We start from the raw sequence: 18,007 nt of genomic DNA on the forward strand, positions 1-18,007 counted from the left end.
AAAGTATTCGATCATAAAAGGGAATGAACTGCTGATACATGCTACAACTTGGATGAACCTTGAAAACATTACACTAAATGAAAGAAGTCAGACACTGAAGGTCATGTATTACAGGATTCTTTTTATATATAACATGTATATCAAAAATAGGAAAATCCACAGAAAGCAGAGTAGAGGTTATCAGGGGATGGGAGGCAAGGAATGGGGAGTGTATACTTAATAAGTACAGAATGTTTTTATTGGGTGATGAAAAGGTTTTGAAATTAGAGAGAGCTGGTGGTTGCATAACATTCTGAATACACTACCACTAAATCACACACTTCAAAATGGTTAATTGTATGTCATATAAATTTCACTTCAATTAAAAAAGAATACTTCAGAACAAATTTAATAAAGTGCAAGACTTGTAGACTAAAAGCTGTAAGATATCACTGAAAGAAAATTAAAGACTTCCATAATCAGAAAGATGCCCCATGTTCATGGACAGAAAATTTTAATATTTTTGAGATGGCTACCCCCAAACTGATCTACAGATCAATACCTATCAAAATCCCCATTGGCTTTTTTGGAGAGAAATTGGCAAGCTCATTCTAAAATTCATAGGGACATATTTGCAAGCGACTCAGAACAGCCAACACAGTCTTGAGAAAGAACATAAAATAGAGTTAAAGAACTCACAATTTCACAATATTTACTACAAAGCTACAGTATTCAAGATAGTGTGGTACTGGCATTAGGGCAGACATATAAAGGAATGGAATAGAATGGAGAATTCAGAAATAAACTCATTTGTCTATAATCAACTGTTTTTCAATAATTCTGCCACGACCAATCAATGGGGAAAGAAGAGTCTTTTATGAAAAGTCTTTGGTTTAGGCAACGGTTTCATAGACACCAAAAGTACAACAAAAGAGAAAACACATAAATTGGACTTCATCAAAATTAAAAACTTTCGTACTTTAAAAAAAGCCGTCAAGAAAGTGAAAATGACAACAGTGTCTAATATCCAAAGAACCCTTACAACTCAATAATAGGACAAATAACCCAACTCAAAAATGGGCAAACAATGTGAACAGATATTTCTTGAAAGAAGATACATAAATGGCTAATAACCACAGGAAAAGATGTTCAACATCATTAGTCATTAGAGAAATGCAAATCAAAAGTACAATGAGATCTAACTTCACACCCACCAGGACGGCTGTAATCAAGAAGACAATAACATGCAGGTGAGGATGTGGAGAAACTGGAATTCTCATTCATTGCCAGTGGGAATGTGTACTGTGCAGCTCCTTTGGAAAATAGTTTGTCAATTCCTCAAACACAGAATTATCTTATAACCTTGAAATTCTAGTCCTAGAATTATATACCCAAAAGAAATGAAAACATATCACTCAAAAACTTGTCCATGAAAGCTTACAGCAGCTTTATTCATTATAGTCAAAAAGTGAAAACAAACCAAACGCCCATCAACTAATGAATGCATAAGCAAAACGTGTCATATGCATACACTAAATTATTATTTGTGGACAAAAGGAATGATGTACTGAGACATGCTACAACATGAACTCTGAAAACATTATACTAAGTGAAAGAAGCCAAGACACAATAGGCAATATACTGTATGATTCCATGTGTGCCAAGTGTCCAGAACAGTCAAATCCATAGAGATATAAAATGGAGTAGTGGTTGCCTAGGCCTGAGAGGGAAGTAAGAATGAGGAGTGACTGAGTACAGCAGGGTGTGCTTTTGGGGATGATGACATCTCTGGCAACAGTTAGAGGTGATGATTAGACCGCCTTGTGAACATACTAAAAACCACTGAAACATACACTAAAAGGGTGAAATTTATAAAAAGTGAACTATATCTCAATAGGAAAAAAAAAAGTAGGTAAAGAATTTCCTGCAGAGAAACAAAGTACTATAAGAATTGGGGCTTGGGGGAAGGCAGTATTTTAGTGTATAAAAACACTCCATAATGCGTAAAAGGGATACTAACAAGCAGATGAGGTTTAGAGGTAGGTTAACTGGAAGATTCCAATTCAGACATTGTATATCAGGACAAAATAGCCTCAGAATTTTAAATCTACATCTTAGGGAAGAAAATATGACCCTGAAGTGAAGACTTTGTATCACTAACTTGGTCTTTGGCTAATACTCTTACTCAAATCTCAGCATGGTGATAATGTTTGTATATGCAAGCAATTCTACAGGGAAAACCATAAATCTGGGTTGAGTTCCATTGGTCCTTTATTGACTTTATGAACTAAATAGTCTCCTACACCCATCAAGCAGGCCTTAAAGTTTTGGCCTTATCTGGGGTATGGAAGCTTTGCCCCCTTACTCCTCAGTTCACGTTAATGACAGAAAGATTCTGGACATACAGTTCTTCAAAGTGCTGCACAGACTATTTCCAGGCGGACATAGCACCAGGAGGCAAGATGATGAATTTAACCACTGATTGTGTCCATGAAGTGTAGTGAGAAACAGCTGCAGCTAGCAGAGAAGTAATTCCACTAGAGGAAAATGGAAAACAGAGTGTGCTGTGCCTCCAGGCACACCGACTCAAACCACATATTCTGAGATCTGAGAAAACATTTCACCTCATCTTGAAGAACATTATTCTAAAGTTAGCTTTAGCCAGTTTTACAGAAAAACAGGACAAACAACTCTAAATCTGTGTATCAAAGTCAAATTTGAGAAGATGTTATATACCTTATAAAACTTTTCTAGACTAGTTGCATAGTTGAAATAGGTTGTGTTTTTTTTTTTTTTTTTTTTAGGTCTGATTTGGTTTGGTCTGTTGATTGTTTTGAAGTTTTAAATTTTTTCTCACTGAACTTATGAATCTGGTGACAAATCCTAATCATTTTTCTGTATTAAGAAAAAAATTTTAAAGCACAGCAAAATTCTAGAATCATTCAAATCAAAACATTAAACAACTGCTCCATTCTAGAATGGCATGTTACATACTCTACGTTTCTTTTAAAGATTTATTTATTTATTTTAAAGAGAGAGAGAGAGAGAACACGAGCGGGAGGGGCAGTGGGAGGGGAGAGGGAGAATCTCAAGCAGACTCCGTGCTGAGTGTGGAGCCCAACTCGGGGCTTGATCTCAGCACCAAGAACACGACCCAAGCCCAAACCAAGAGTCAGACCCCTAACCAACTGTGCCACCGTGCCCTCCTACTCTATATTTCTTCCTGCACATTTTTTATTGAAAGAAATTGGTTCCTCCTAGAATAGTTATTTTAAAAATGCTAAGCTTACACAACTACCATATCTAATTAATTTTGAAATTTTGAAATTAGAAAACATAAATTTGATACAAAAAATCTCTAAATACTTAATATTTCTGTAATGAGAAAAAATATAAATAACTAGAAAGAGTCCTTACTTTGGTGTTTAGCTGAACCACCTTTTGGTTTGGTGAAAAGGTCTGGCGAGTCTGAAGACTCGTGGTTAATTCTCATTCCTTAGATTTCTACACTTCTTCATTTAAATCCAAAGAATATTTAACAAACTTATGATTCAATTAATGGGTTAGCATAAGCTATTAGATAAATTATGTAGGTGGAAATAGCTAGCTTTTAAATACTGATCCGCAGCATTGGTACACATTTCGTTGGATAAAAATTTTTAGCAACCTTTTTTTTAAATGGCTGCCTAATACATCTTTAGAAACACAGTCCATTTTCATTATGGGAAAGACAAGCAGATGTCAGACACCTGGGTTACTGGGTAATCACAACAACCTTGCACAGTATTTTTATCATATACTTTGTATTAAAATCTGGTTTGCATAAACAACAACAACAAAAAGAACAGCTATCATCACTCGCACGGGGATGCCTTCAAAGAAAACGCAGCCAGTCCACTTACCTTGGGGTGCTATCAGAGTTCTTCCATTCTCCTGACACCAACCAACTGGCTGGACATAAGGGCTATTTACATCACACCTGCAAAACAGGATTCTATTTCAGATCCTATACAAGTCAGTGCAGGAGAAAGAATCCAAGAGTAATGACCATTCTAGATACTGAGACACACCATGAAAGATGTAACTACATAGCTAAAACATTTTATAGCTACATAGAATTAGAAGTAATTTTTAGTGCTGTATTTTATAAGCTAAGTAACCAAACTTCTCTATTTTACAGAACTTTCTCAAAATTTAAAAGCATTTTTAAAAAAGTGTTTGACTAGGACCTGAACTGCCAGTGTTATCCCCAAAGAGTGAACATTTTAATAAGCCTCTCCCACCACTTCTTGCTAGCAGCAAGGGAAAATATTAATAGGCCTGCCCAAAGTTTAATAGGACAGACCACACTCCATATGCCTCCAATTTCCTCCCTCTCCTTTTCAAGGAACCCAGACCATTCTACCTAAGACACACAGAACAATTAATCCATGCTCTGCTTCTTAGTTCAAAGGAGAAAACAGGGGCCCCTTCATGTGCATGAATAACCATAGCCTTAGGCAGAGACTTGACGGTTATTCAGGATACACTGAAGAAATGCTACGAATATTATTTTTGCCGTTCCCTCTTCCATATTTCAAGTTTTTACCCAGAAAACCTTTTTTAGCTCCTGCAATGTTAGTTTAATGGTATCGTAGCATACATTTTTTCTGCTCCCCGCAGGCTTTCAAATAATTCACTCCATTCTCCCTGTGAAAATTCCCTTTCAAAAATATGACAGGCTGAGTTCAACATTTTTCAGGAAAAAAAAAATACTGCAAGTTCTTAACTTCCTCTTCATAGAAATGCCTCCCTTACAAACTAAGACACAACATGGTGAAGTGCCCTGACCAGGTCATATTATTTCAGAGGAGGCCTCATTAGGTAACCTCTCATAGAGTGCAGAAGTCTCTCGGGCACTTTAATTCAGCAATTCGTGTGGAAGAGAAGGTAATGAAAAGCCGGCCGCTAAATTCCGGATGTTCATTACTCTAAGAACAGCAAGGACAGTGACAGTACCGGAAGGAAAATAAATTCTTAGCACCGAACATGAACACACGAAAATAAAACGCACATCGGTGTCTCACCAGTAATCGTAACTATCATCCCAATTGTCAAAATGCACTAGTAAGCGATCTTCAACAATATCCGCTATGGTTGCCACACACACCAAGGAAGGGTTCTTCCTGTCGACGGCCTCCAGCTTCATTCCAACCTGAAATTCTTTAGGCATTGGCCCATTCTAACACAGCACCAGAGGGAAGAGGCACAAAAAGAAACAGGACACCAAACAGGACTGAGCTACTGTCAAAACTTCTATGGTTAGCATCAGAACAGTCAGTCTACAGGCAACATTACCCTCCAGAATGAAGCCAGCAAATGCTAGTACAAATATTCTAACAAACTGTTACGAAGTTAACATTCATAACAAAATCCAGGAAACTAGCTGTTACCTTGTACTTTTTCTCTTTTGTTGTGCAGGTAAGTTACATTCCCCTCATCATCATCACTTTCCCTTTTCAGTTCTTAGAAGAAATTTTATTAATTTTAAAATATGATGGTACCGGATACAGGAGTATCAAGTAATTTTCTCTGCTCCCCACAGACTTGAACAGTTTCCAAATACCAATGTTTGGAGCAGTAAAGATAGGATCGTTAGCACCAAAATTATCATTTACTTTGATGAGAGCTGAAAACAGTGGCTCTCTCAATATTTAAGAAACACATGTACGAATCCATAAATAAACCTATACTTGAAAAAAATCCAAATGCTTTTTTTAGTATCTATACACATTTTTTCATAGTAAAAAACAGTAAGGACTATGATTTAAAGTAACATTACAATAACAAAACCCCACTTTTTGTACCAGTGTAATTAGCCAGTCCTGGGATTTAGAAAGTATGCATACAGTATCTGAGGACTAGAAGACAGTTTTTTCTACCTCTTTACTATCTATACTGAACCTTGCTTTTTATTTTCCTTTAGTACATTACATCTTTAAAAGCAATTTCCCATTTCTATTACTCTCTTTCCTTGATACAACTCTTGAAACACACAGAGCAGTTGTATAACACTGATTTCAAGATCAGGGTGAGTGTCCTACAAAGGGACACACAGCCAGCAGGTGGCAGGGCAACACTAGGCTTCCCTGCCCCCTTCCCTGGTGTGGCCTCGCTGTGGGCCCAGACAGACAGGGGCCCAGAGGATGCAGGGGGTGCACCTTATTCTCATTCTCTCCTGAAGAGCTGCTAGGTTGCGGGGAACACCGATGGTATAACAAGTGTGCTCTACCCAAATCTTCATACGCTCCTTGAATCTGTAGGAAATGACACCCTCACTCTCCTTACATGTAAATCCACCTATGCTGGGTTTATTCAAAGTCTACCTGTGGTATCTACTGATCTCAGAACACCAAAGCTAAGTTCAAAGGAGTAACTCACCGGAAGCAAAAAGAAAAAACATTTCCAAAAGGCATTTTAAATTTTAGCAGGATTTAAATATAAAGTCTTCAACTCCCCACATCTAATTAAAGTATTTAATTGTACATTTGGTGGTGGGGGGGGGGAATATGCCTATAGGAAACTGACAAATTAAGTGAGAAAAGTCCTAAGAAGCTAAGGATTCTGAAAAAATAAAACAGAATATATAGTGAATTTTAAGAAATTTAAGCTCAAGTAGAAATCTGATTTATACTGAGGAAGAAAATACTTACAGAACTTCTGTTTCTGAATAATTTCTTGGGAGCATTTTGCAATTTGCAGGCCTTCAAGTAATCCATCCAAACAAATTTATCTTTTCTATAACCTAAAAAAAGTGCGGATTACTCAAAATACCCACAGGATGTAACCATGTGCATATTCAACATATTAGCCTTCTTCAGTCTTCTGTTATAAATTCAATGTCCTTTAGCAGACCACAAATGATTTAAATTAAAATCCCTAAATTGTTTCAATGTTTTTTAACGTATGAAATTCAAAACTGTTGACGTGATTTCCCATCATGTATCATTCCCTACAAATTTTTAAAATTCATTAAGATATAGAATTGGTCCCGTGGTGACCTGATGGCAGGCTCATCTCTTAGTAAGGCTTTCCAAAATGGGCAAAGGGAAGAGACAAAAGTTCCTGAGCTCATCACCACTCCTGAAGAAGCCATGTCACTGAGAACCTCAGAGGTCCTGATGATGCAACAATCCAGGGTTCCAGGCACTTGGGAAAATTACAGAAACCCCTTCACAATCCAAACCATTTGGTGGCAACAGCTTTCTGCTGCTTGTCTGTGTGGGTTTCCCCTTTCTTACTGATCCTCTCCTCCATGTGCCCTAAAGTGGCACACAGGGTGCTGGCCCAAACAAGAGGGGCTCAATAAACAGTTTCTGGTTGAGGGTTACATAGAATAAAAGTCAGGCTCCTTGCACGGCCTCTAACTTCAGGGCCACACCGCTAACTTCATCTCCCACCTCTTGCCCTTGCTTCTCTGCTCCAGCCACATTGATCTCCTTGAGATTCCTCAACTCGGCCTGAGGCTCCAGCCCCAGGGCATTTACTCTTGCTTTTCTCTCTGAAAGCCCTCTTAGCCAGGGCCTCACTGATAGCCTCACTTCATCCCCCTATCTGTGGGACATCACGATCTCATGCCCTTCTTCAGCAAGCTGTCTGTCCCCCGCCCCCCAACCCTGTCACTGCTTGACACCATAGCTTACTTTGGTCTATTACTCCTCGCCCCCCTGGAATGAAAGCCCCGTAAAGAGAGAGATGGTTTATTTTATTCACGGCTCTATTCCCAGTGCCTACAGGCAGCAAGGGCTCCATAAAGACCTACTGAATGAAGGAGCCCGTGACCAGCTTTCATGAAATCCGGAAATCTTAGGGATTCTGCCACTGGTCTCAGGGGCGGATACCGAAAGGACACTCTGAGTTGGTCAGTGAAATGACTGTATACTGACTCCGGAAGTGCCACTGTCATCAAATACTCTAACATCCAAGCAGGGCACCATACACAGAGGTCTGCCGAGCAAGGAAAGGGGCCCACGGGCATCTCAACTGATCAAATCCTCACCTCGCCAGCATACAACAAATAAAAAAGGCTTCAGCCACATCTGCCAGGCCCAGGTTCCTCTCACACACAACAAGAGACAAAATATGAGATTTTTGATTCCCGTCAAAAAGAAGCAGACAGTGAAATCCTCTTTTCTTTCATAGTTACCTCTTTTCCATGATTTGTTTGAAACAGACGATATACAGTGACTCAAGTTTCCTCACTATACAGCGTCAGTGACTAAGTGAAATAGCTCATTTCAACCATGATGTAAAATTAGCTTCTTCATTCCTTCTAAGGTTTAATAAGCTTTATGTTGTCACAAGATTTTATTTCTGCCATAGGTACCTTATCGGCATATTAGACATAAGCAGTCATTGATGCTTTTCTTTTTTTTTTAAGATTTTATTTATTTGAGAGAGAGACAAAGAGATAGCAACAGAGACAGAAAGAGCGAGCACGAGCAGGGAGGAGAGGGAGAAGCAGACTCCCTGAGAAGCAGGGAGCCCGATGCAGGGCGTGGGGCTCGATCCCAGGACCCTGGAATCATGACCTGAGCCGAAGGCAGACACTTAACCGACTGAGCCACCCAGGTGCCCCAATGCTTTTCTTTTAAAGACATTTATTCATTTCTAAAAATGGTATCCTTGTAGTCTTACTGTTTTTTGGGAGGTAAGCTTTCATTGTGAAAATCAATTCACACCAGGCTCTCTTGTTAGTATTTCATGAAATGTTGTTAAAATAAAACCGACTCTCTTTCCATCCCGGCTTACCCTTAGGGATGTGCAATTCATGTTTGGTCTTCTCACACCACCCTACTGGATGAATGTCGGGGGAACCGGCATTGGTCCAAAAATCATAGCAGCTTAAATAACCATCAAAGTGAAGTCTGAGGCGGTAACCACACACCTGTAAAATGGAATGTTTGCAATCCTTCATTAAGTGTCATGCATTTGCAGGGTACACTAAATTAACAAAATATTCATATATTCTGTCAGTGCCATCAACAATATGAACCAATCCTTCCATCCACACGTGCTTGTATTAAAAAGCAAATCTAGAGATATAAAACAAAATGCCGACAGACACGATCTTCCAAGTATCCAGAATTTCTTCCGTGAAAAAATTAAACCTTTTACTCAGTCTAGAAATCGGAGGTCAATTTACGTCTCCGTCAATGGAAGAGTTTTATTTGTTCATTCAATACCTGTCAAATACTGCTCTCAGAAACCCCATTTCCTGCTGTCCCACGACAGTGTAAGCTGAAGTACAGAGCAAAACCAAAATGAGGATGCGTTCGTTTCCACTCTAACATATGGATCCAGCATACTCAATAAAGGAAATAATAAAACAGTGTAGAATACATCCTTAACACATGCTATGCAAGTTTAATAGCTATAATCAATCAGTAAATTAAGTGAATAGGGTTTTTTACATGATGTGATTAAAAATATAGAGGTCTTCCATCATTTTAATAATATAAAATGTTTGTAAATATTACATTTTATAAGCCATTTACTTTCATCAATGGCTCTTCACTCTACGTAATTTTCATAAAATGCTTATATTTTTATAAATAGATAATTCATGTGCATGGATATTTTTCATATACATTTCTCATCAGTTCAGCTAAAACTTGAATAATTATGTCTCTTTTAACAGATAAAAGCAACACTTTGGGATTCACTGATTGTTACCAACCTCAGATGAGAACTATTTATCAACTGAATCAAGGGTAACTGCTAGTGATGAGAGACTTATTAAAAGATTAATATTCAGAGAAGGAAAAAAATTCATTAAGAAACATATTTCACCCATCACTGACTAAAATAAATTCATGATGTACGGGAACTTGTTTATAATGGAGAGCACTCAAATTCATTATTCTCTAGAAAATTCTCTTCTGTCACTGTGCACTCAGCCCAAGACAATAACACCATCTCTTACCTCAGCTACAGAAAGTACACAGAATACAGATGGATGTCGGGGGTCAATGCCTTCTAATCTCATTCCAACCTGAAAACCATTTTCGTGCTCCGGAAAGGATTGGTCCTACAAAATTTCATAATATCACATTAGCTACCGAAATATCTTCACAATTTGATATAAAAACCCTTGGTGTTGCTATACATACAATCAAGAACTTACTGTATAGGCTTGGAAGCTCACTGATACAGCTAAAGATCGAGGGCTGTTTTTCTATATTTGGCCCTCAGAGATGGTTTGATCATTTTGATCATTTTATCATTATTCAGGAAACAGTTCATATGAGAAACTACATGTCCTGTGAACTCCCCATTTATTCCTTTTGCCCATTTTTCCTTAGTGATTTTAGGGAGCTCTTCCTGCACTCTGGAAATAATCCTTTGTTGATTATAATGATCACGTATTCCCAGTCTGTGAGTTGGCTCCTTGCTTTATGATGACTTTGTGGAGAGAAAATTTTTTTATTTTAATGTAGCAAAATACCAATTATTCCCAGTACAGTGTGCACATCTAACCTACGAATTTCCTCATGACCCCGAAGTTACACGGACATTCTTCTTGTGTTCTTTTAAAACTTCTGTTCATCATATTTAAATCTACAATGCAACCAGAATTAATTTTGTTCTATGGTGTGAGGTAGGATCTATTTTTTTAAATATGGAAAACAGAGTATTCAAAATTTTTTGTATAGTTCATACTTTCATTATCAGCAAATTTACCCCTGTTATATCATGTTTCTACATATTTGTAGGACTACTTCTGGCCTTTCTATTCTGTTCATTGGTATATCTGCCTATATCACATTGTCTTATTGGTTTATGACTTTATGTGAAGAGCAATATTTATCATTATTGAGTCTTCTAACTTAGGAACTTGTTCCCTCTCCATTTAATCTACTCATTTTATTTGTCCAAGGTGTTTTTAAAATTTTCAAATTGACATCATATGTTATTAAAATTTTCAAATAGGCTTCAAAAATGCTTTCTTATATTTATTTCTGTATACCTTTTAATGTTTATTGCTACTGTAAACGGAATCTACTTTGTAATAGACTTTCTAATATGTTCCCATTCATATTATTTTCTTTAATATTAGCATTGTTTCCCACAGCCTTGCTAAATTATTATTACTTTTGAGCAGTTTTGAGTAGATTCAGCATTGCTAGTCAATTCATTCTTAATTGCAAATAAATTATAAGTATTCTAATAGAAAGTGATTATTAAAATCTAGTTCTATTAGAACAAGAGCTGCTTTTTAATCACTAATTGTATTACCCTTTATTACTGGTTAACATATTAATGTTTATTCTTTTGAAAAAAATTATTTTCATTTGGTTATAATGTCAAACTTAAAAGAGAAGTTTCAAGAACAAAATAATACAAAGAACATGCATAGCCTTTGCCTGGGCTCCTTTATTGTTAGCAATAGTAGAAACTTCATTTGTTTTACCATTTCTGTTTGCGCTCTCTCTCTCTCTCTTGTATCTGTGCCTACAGACAGCTATAGACATAGATACACATCCACATGTATATATGATTGTTTCTGAGTCATTTGACGGCCCTTTACCCTTAAATACTAAATAATTTTCCCTTAAGAGCAGGCAGTGTATTTCCCTGAGAATGGGAACATTCTCTTACGTAACAACAGTCCAGTTATCAACTTCCACAAATTTAACATTTATAAACTTTTAACTAATCTTCCAATGTTTCCAATTTATCCAATAAAGCACTTTATAACATTTTCCCCTCCACAACGGGACTCAGTGTAGGGTCAGGTATTAAATTTAGTTGCTATGTCTCTTTTAGTCTCCTTTAATCTGGAACCGTTTCCATACTATTTATCTTTTATAACATCAACATTTTTAAAGAAAACAGCCTTTCCCCTCCTCCATTTTTTTAAATAGAAAGCTCATCATTCAGGCTGTGTCTGATGTCTCCCACGTTAGATTCAGGTTATGCATTCTTTGCCAGTAACTACATGGGTGATGATGTGTCCTCAGGATATCACCTCTGGACCGCACGATGCCCATGCTGCCCCTCACTGGTGATGCTGACTTTGATCACACAATGACAGTGTTGTTAAGTCCTTCGCTATATAGTACAAAAACACACATACATACCTACATAAACATTTACACATAGACATACATATGTGCATTCTTGTGTATATTTTACAAATCCTAAGTTCATACAGATACGCCTAATTTCAGCCCATCCCCAAAGGGTTCATTCTGCCTTTTCCCATCCATTTTTGTCTTTCTCCTCTAACCAGGTCAACACATTGACTCATATACTAAATCCAACAGCATATCTATTATAGTTTCAGGACTATTTTACCCACACTACTATAATAAACAAATCTACAGAAAGATTTCAGGATTTGTTTGCAATTCTCCCTCCCTGCTCTGCCATTTATGAATGGCGTATACAGTTAAAAACTGTGTTCATATCCTACTTGGATTCATGTTTTTCTCTCTCTTTAGTGCAGTTAATGTATTCATTTGAAATATGGTGGAGTTCATTGATTTAAATGTGCTTTCAGTTCTTAATGATTTATTTTTATTTCTTAATTTGTAGAATGTTAATAAGCTTCCAAAAGGTCAAGTTATAGAAAAAGGTTCTCAAAGAAGTATCTGTTCCTTCCATATCCTATCCAGCCCATCCCACCTCTTTAGAGGTAACCAACCTCTCTCTTTTCTAGTCTATCTTTCCTGGGTTTCTTTTTGTAAAAATAAACAGCTATGTTTATGTTTTGTCTTATTTTTTCCCTTCTTTCTCACACAAAAAGTAGCATACTATACATGCTATTTTGCATGCGGCTTTCTTAATTTCCTAACACCCCCTGGAAACCACTCCACATCAGGTCACAGCAATGGCCCACAATCTTTGTCACAGCTGCATCATACTCCACTCTGTGTAAGCACCAAAGTTTACTCAACCTTCTACAGTTGAGTGTGTGCCTTTTTTATATGAACATGAAATTGTTTTTAAATCTTTATGAATTGGCTTGTAAAATGGCGTTAAGAACATTCACAGATTATTTTAGAAGCTTCCAAGGAAAAACTTAAAGGATGACGAAACCCAAAAATGAAATGGCAAGAATGAATGATTTCTCAGGAATATTTTATTTCTGCAAAAATAAATGTCATGTGTGTGTTTAATTCCCCCAGCCTTCTTCTCACATCTACTCTGTTTCCCAGCAGACTGTATATAACAGGTTTTATGTGACTGCCTCCTGTTCACTGCTTAGAAATTTCTTGGTTAACTTCAGAAGCCCCGTACACACATACACGTGCGTACACACAACATTGATAAGAAAGCAAAGGGGAAGGAGAGACCAAGGGGACTGTATCAATAATGCTGAGAGGAAATTCAAGAAGCTGTAAAAACTGAGAGGACATTTTTCATGTTTTAACAAAACTGAAAGATACAAAACTGGGGACGGGGAGGAACCAGTAATATATGGAACAGTCTATGCCCTCTTTTCACAATTAAATGATAAATTCAAGACACTGGCAATAATTCACAGCGGGAGTTAGGATGACCAATGTTATTCTTGTTGGCATTTTCAGAGGGTTTCCTGAGGGAAATTTGGGAGCTTTAGGTAACACAGTAAGGAACATGACATTGCTACAACAGCCACGGCTTCTTTGGAGGGTTTCAAATAAAAAACAAAACATTCATTTTAGCAATCTGGAAGGCAGCTTTGAGTAAGAAATAGCACTGTCTTTCATCAGTCTCTTTGCTGTCTAATGCTTTATTCATAGCAGATTTAGTTTTTCCTTTCTAAAAATCATATATTTCATTAACATAATTGATAGCCATGCTATAAAATTTATTTTATGGTGACAAAAGGGAACTGGAATCACACGCTAAAGCAAACCATAGGCTGCTAATTTCAATCATAAAAAACCATAAGGTCTGTAGACCTGAAAAAAACTTTGAGAGATAAAGAAACTCAAAGCCAGAGAGGTGGAGAGACTTTCTCAAGGTCACACAACCCATTTAGTAGCAGATTGAAACTAAGGACCCAAATCTTCTGAAAGCCTGTCAACTGTTTGTTCCACATTAGAGGACAGATGTGGGAACAACACAAGCAAAACAAAACCCGGCTCAAGGGCACGGAAGGCCATGAGGGCATTTCCAAGGACGTGCCATGTGCTCTTGCGTACAGAAGTTAAGCTCTTCTGTTTCATCATTTTCTTTCCCCAGACATTTGCAAAATAATGAATTTTGTCACTAATGACAGAAGAATTATTCCAAGTTCTATACCACATAGCAAAAGCAGGTACAAATTACATACTATTATTAAAAAATAAAATGAGTCCGAGCATTAAGAAAAACAAAAACAAAAAAACCCAAACAAAACAAAACGCCATGACTAGAGAAAAGCAACAGGCTAACGGCGAAATTCCTTTATGAAGTACAATGCATACGGCACAGTCGCATGTGTGTGCCAGTAGATCTCTGCTCCAAAGCCACACATGCACCATGTAAACAGCTCTTGGACACCTGGTAGATACGTGTGAGAAATTCTGGACATTTCGCTCTGTTTATCACTGAGAGCCTCATCACAAGAACAGAGAGATTATGCCTGTACTGGTTACTTTTGAGCCACTCTGCAGAGACTGCAGAAGGTTGGTGGCCATCAGCACCCGCAGAGCAGTAGCTAGATATGTGTTACAGGGCAGTGTCAATTCTCAAAATGGAAGATTCTATCCGCAAGCCCACAGGCATTCTATTTTATTCACAGGCAAGAGTTGGCAGGCAACAAAAATTTCTTGATCTTAATTCAGTATCCAGAGAAATGGGAGAAATTAGGCATGCAAGGAAATCACAGCCACCCAAGCACACACTTTCAGCATGCCATGCAAAGGGCTGGCCCAGGACCACGGGCTGCTGGTTTCCAAACCTTCACATGATGACTGTCAAAGGGAAAGATGTTCATATAAATTTTATATGCAGATGATGAAACGAGATTTCTTATAACGCCAAAGACCACTGCCATGAGTCCAGTGGTCTTCTTCTTCGAAGGTTTATCTCAGCAACATCTTCAAAATCTCATACTGTCTCAATGTGTATCTCATAGGCTGAAATGTCACAATTTTAAATGTGACAGGCGAGATCACAAGAAGTGTTAGGTAGGCAAACTGGGATATAGACAGCTTAACCACAGAGAATTTAACTCTTGGTCAACACTTGATGATTCTCTCTACTCGGTGGGGAAAAAAAAGAACAATCACGTTATTGGTACATTAAAAAAAAAATCATTCAAATACTGCCAAAGGGAACACAAACATTTTCCTAAGACAAATACAACCAAAGCGAAGTTACGAGAAGTAAAGACAGTCCACCTGCCAGGTTTGAGTGTGGTATTTTTGTTGGCTTAACATTTGATAAAACAAAAGGAATGTGAATTTATGTTTGATCAGTATATCCAGGACAAATACAGACCTATATGAAGAACCACCAAACACTCCCTATCACAGCCATAGTTAGGTACAATTATCTCACTAAGCAAAAATGAAGAATAAGGAATAAGAAAGAATAGGTATAAAGATTGAGCTATCCTTTATCAGGCCATATACAGATGGCTTTCATACAAAAGCACTTCCGTAGCACTTAACTCTGGGCCAAATCCTGATCTAAGCACTTTAAAAACACAAACTCATTAAGTCATCATAAAAGTCCAATGAAATAGGCATTACGTACATTTTGCAGATAATGAAACTGGGGCACAAGAGGTTATGTAATGTGCCTGAGACCACGGTGTGTGTGTATCTGGCTTTGCGTATGAGCGAGTAGTCAGTGCAGTAAATCAACACCATCCCATTCACTGACTAAAGACTGCAACATTTTTAAGCTTTTATAATTAAAACTCAGAATGGGTTTAGAAAAAAACTAAAGTTGGTGGTCTGATTATGTGCTATCTGACCATTAAAAGATCCCCAAATGTCATATGAGAATTTAATACAAAGTAAAGGTGGCATTTTAAGTCAGGAAAACCAAGATAAATGTCATTAGGACACATACACATGACAATCCATTTGGGGAGAATAACTCAATTATATGCCTGCCACAACAACGTATGTAAAAATAATTTTAGATGGAGAGAAAACAGACACAATACAATGGAATACAATGCAGCTATTACAAAAGCAAGATCAGGGCACCTGGTTGGCTCAGTCAGTGCAGCATGCGACTCTTGATCTCGGATTATAAATTCGAGCCCCATGATAGGTGTAGAGAGGACTTAAAAATTAAATCTTAACAACGACAACAACAAAAAAGCAAGACATAGACCTCAGTCTGCTAAGGTGTCATGAGAGCCATAACATACTAATAAATATAAAGCTAGCACTCGATGAGTAAAACACAACTATTTATATAGGCCTCATTCACTTATCTATGTAACTAAATATATACAGACATGGAAATATGTATGTCAAATTATTTTGAGCGGTTCACCCAGAGAAAAGAACCAACAGAGAAAGCCTTTGATTTTTCTACTCCGTTTTGCTAGAATTTTTAAATGGCATTGTAATTAGTTAAAAAATCAACACACACACACAAATTAAGTGATGACGATGCTGGGCAAGAAGACTGGGCACAGTTCACAAGAAGCCTTGTAGAAGGTCTTGGGAAGGACCTTTCAGTTTGTTCTGAGTGGATGAAACACTAGCAAAAGTTTTCAAGCAGAGGGGAGAAAAAAAAAATTCTTGCATTCTATAAAGATCTTATTAGTGGCAGTGTAGAGAATTAATTTAAAAAATAGCAAGACTGGAAATAGGGAAGATGGTTAAGGAGGTTTTTTAATATCTACCGATAATTGAGAATTTGCCACGTGCCATGTGTAGCATCTAACTCAGCTCACGGAAGCCTTTACATCCCCTGTACTGGAGCTCTACAATCCCTGTGTCACATCTGAGACTCGGAGACATTCACAAATACCCCACCTGCACAGCTAGTTAGTAAAAAACCGGAACGTGAATTCAAACCCTGGTCGCGTGCATCACTGCAAAGTTACATTCCATTCCAGAACATGGCAGGAGCCTGGACAAGTGTTGAAGAGGACGGAGAACAGGCAGGAGGGGCGGGTTCAGTACCTACGGAGGAGGAAAGACGGGGAGTACCCGAGGACTGGCTGGGAGACAGAGCACAAAGAAGGCAGGGAATTTTCAACTCACGCCCAGGTTTCAGGCTTGGAAGAAATACCCAGATTTTCCATAATGTGTTAGTTTTATAATGTTATCAATACTGACTGATACCTTCAAGGACTCTATAGACAGCTCATGAACAATGACATTTTTGTACCTACTTTTCAATTCCAGATTTCTAGTGCATTACTATAGCTTCAACATCCCCCCGGGTGCAGTATCTTGCAATGAATCTTTCATCTTAAAAGTCTGTTCATTGCAAATACTGGCAGGCTATGAGAGGTTATGAAACTCCTTCCTTGCTTTCTCCTCTGGGAGCTTTATGATTTTCACCTGAGCTAACAATGGAACCTCCCAGGAATATTAGAATTCCTCCTGGCTTTCTCTTGTTTCAATCACAGAGAAAATGGAGACCTTGAATACACCTGTATCTGTAGAGATACAGAGATATAGAAACAGATACACACTCATACACTCACACATAGCATACAATCACGTACGTATACACATTTTTTTTCTATTCTTGTTTAAACTACATCTTAATGTAGTTATTTTAATGGTGGGACAGAGATAGGGTCCATGGTTTCGATGGTAGAGCAGGAGGGGCATCTATGATGTCTTCAGGGATTCTAGAAACCTCCTAAATTTTAAAATTTTGTGCGCAAATGGATATAAGCAGCTCTCTAAGGAGATTATCAATAGCTTTCATTAGATGTTCAAAAGGGTCTAATACCTAAAAAAAGATTAAGAGCCGGATGGCTGTCCTTTAAGGGAATCTGTCATTAATCAATCCACTGACTAAACAACATATTTAGGAGCCTTCGATAGGCAGACACGAGCAGTTCCTGCAGCTGTTCATCGTGGGTATA

General features: G+C 37.7%; 1 protein-coding gene across 3 annotated transcripts in view; it reads right to left on the reverse strand.

Moving 5' to 3' along the window:
* L3MBTL4 (L3MBTL histone methyl-lysine binding protein 4) overlaps positions 1-18,007 on the reverse strand; it is a 416,563-nt gene that overhangs the window by 255,819 nt on the left and 142,737 nt on the right. For all 3 annotated transcript variants that reach the window (XM_087869962.1, XM_087869961.1, XM_045781801.2), the window contains exons 6-10: positions 9,944-10,048; positions 8,770-8,905; positions 6,672-6,763; positions 5,046-5,200; positions 3,882-3,958 (exon numbers count right to left, since the gene is read on the reverse strand). In XM_087869962.1, coding sequence (XP_087726088.1) covers positions 3,882-3,958; positions 5,046-5,200; positions 6,672-6,763; positions 8,770-8,905; positions 9,944-10,048 — 565 coding nt within the window. The remainder of the gene's footprint in view (positions 1-3,881; positions 3,959-5,045; positions 5,201-6,671; positions 6,764-8,769; positions 8,906-9,943; positions 10,049-18,007) is intronic.

Source organism: Ursus americanus, chromosome 19 (assembly GCF_024610735.1).
Source record: "Ursus americanus isolate L20-20 chromosome 19, mUrsAme1.1.p, whole genome shotgun sequence".
Classification (NCBI taxonomy): Eukaryota; Metazoa; Chordata; class Mammalia; order Carnivora; family Ursidae; genus Ursus; species Ursus americanus.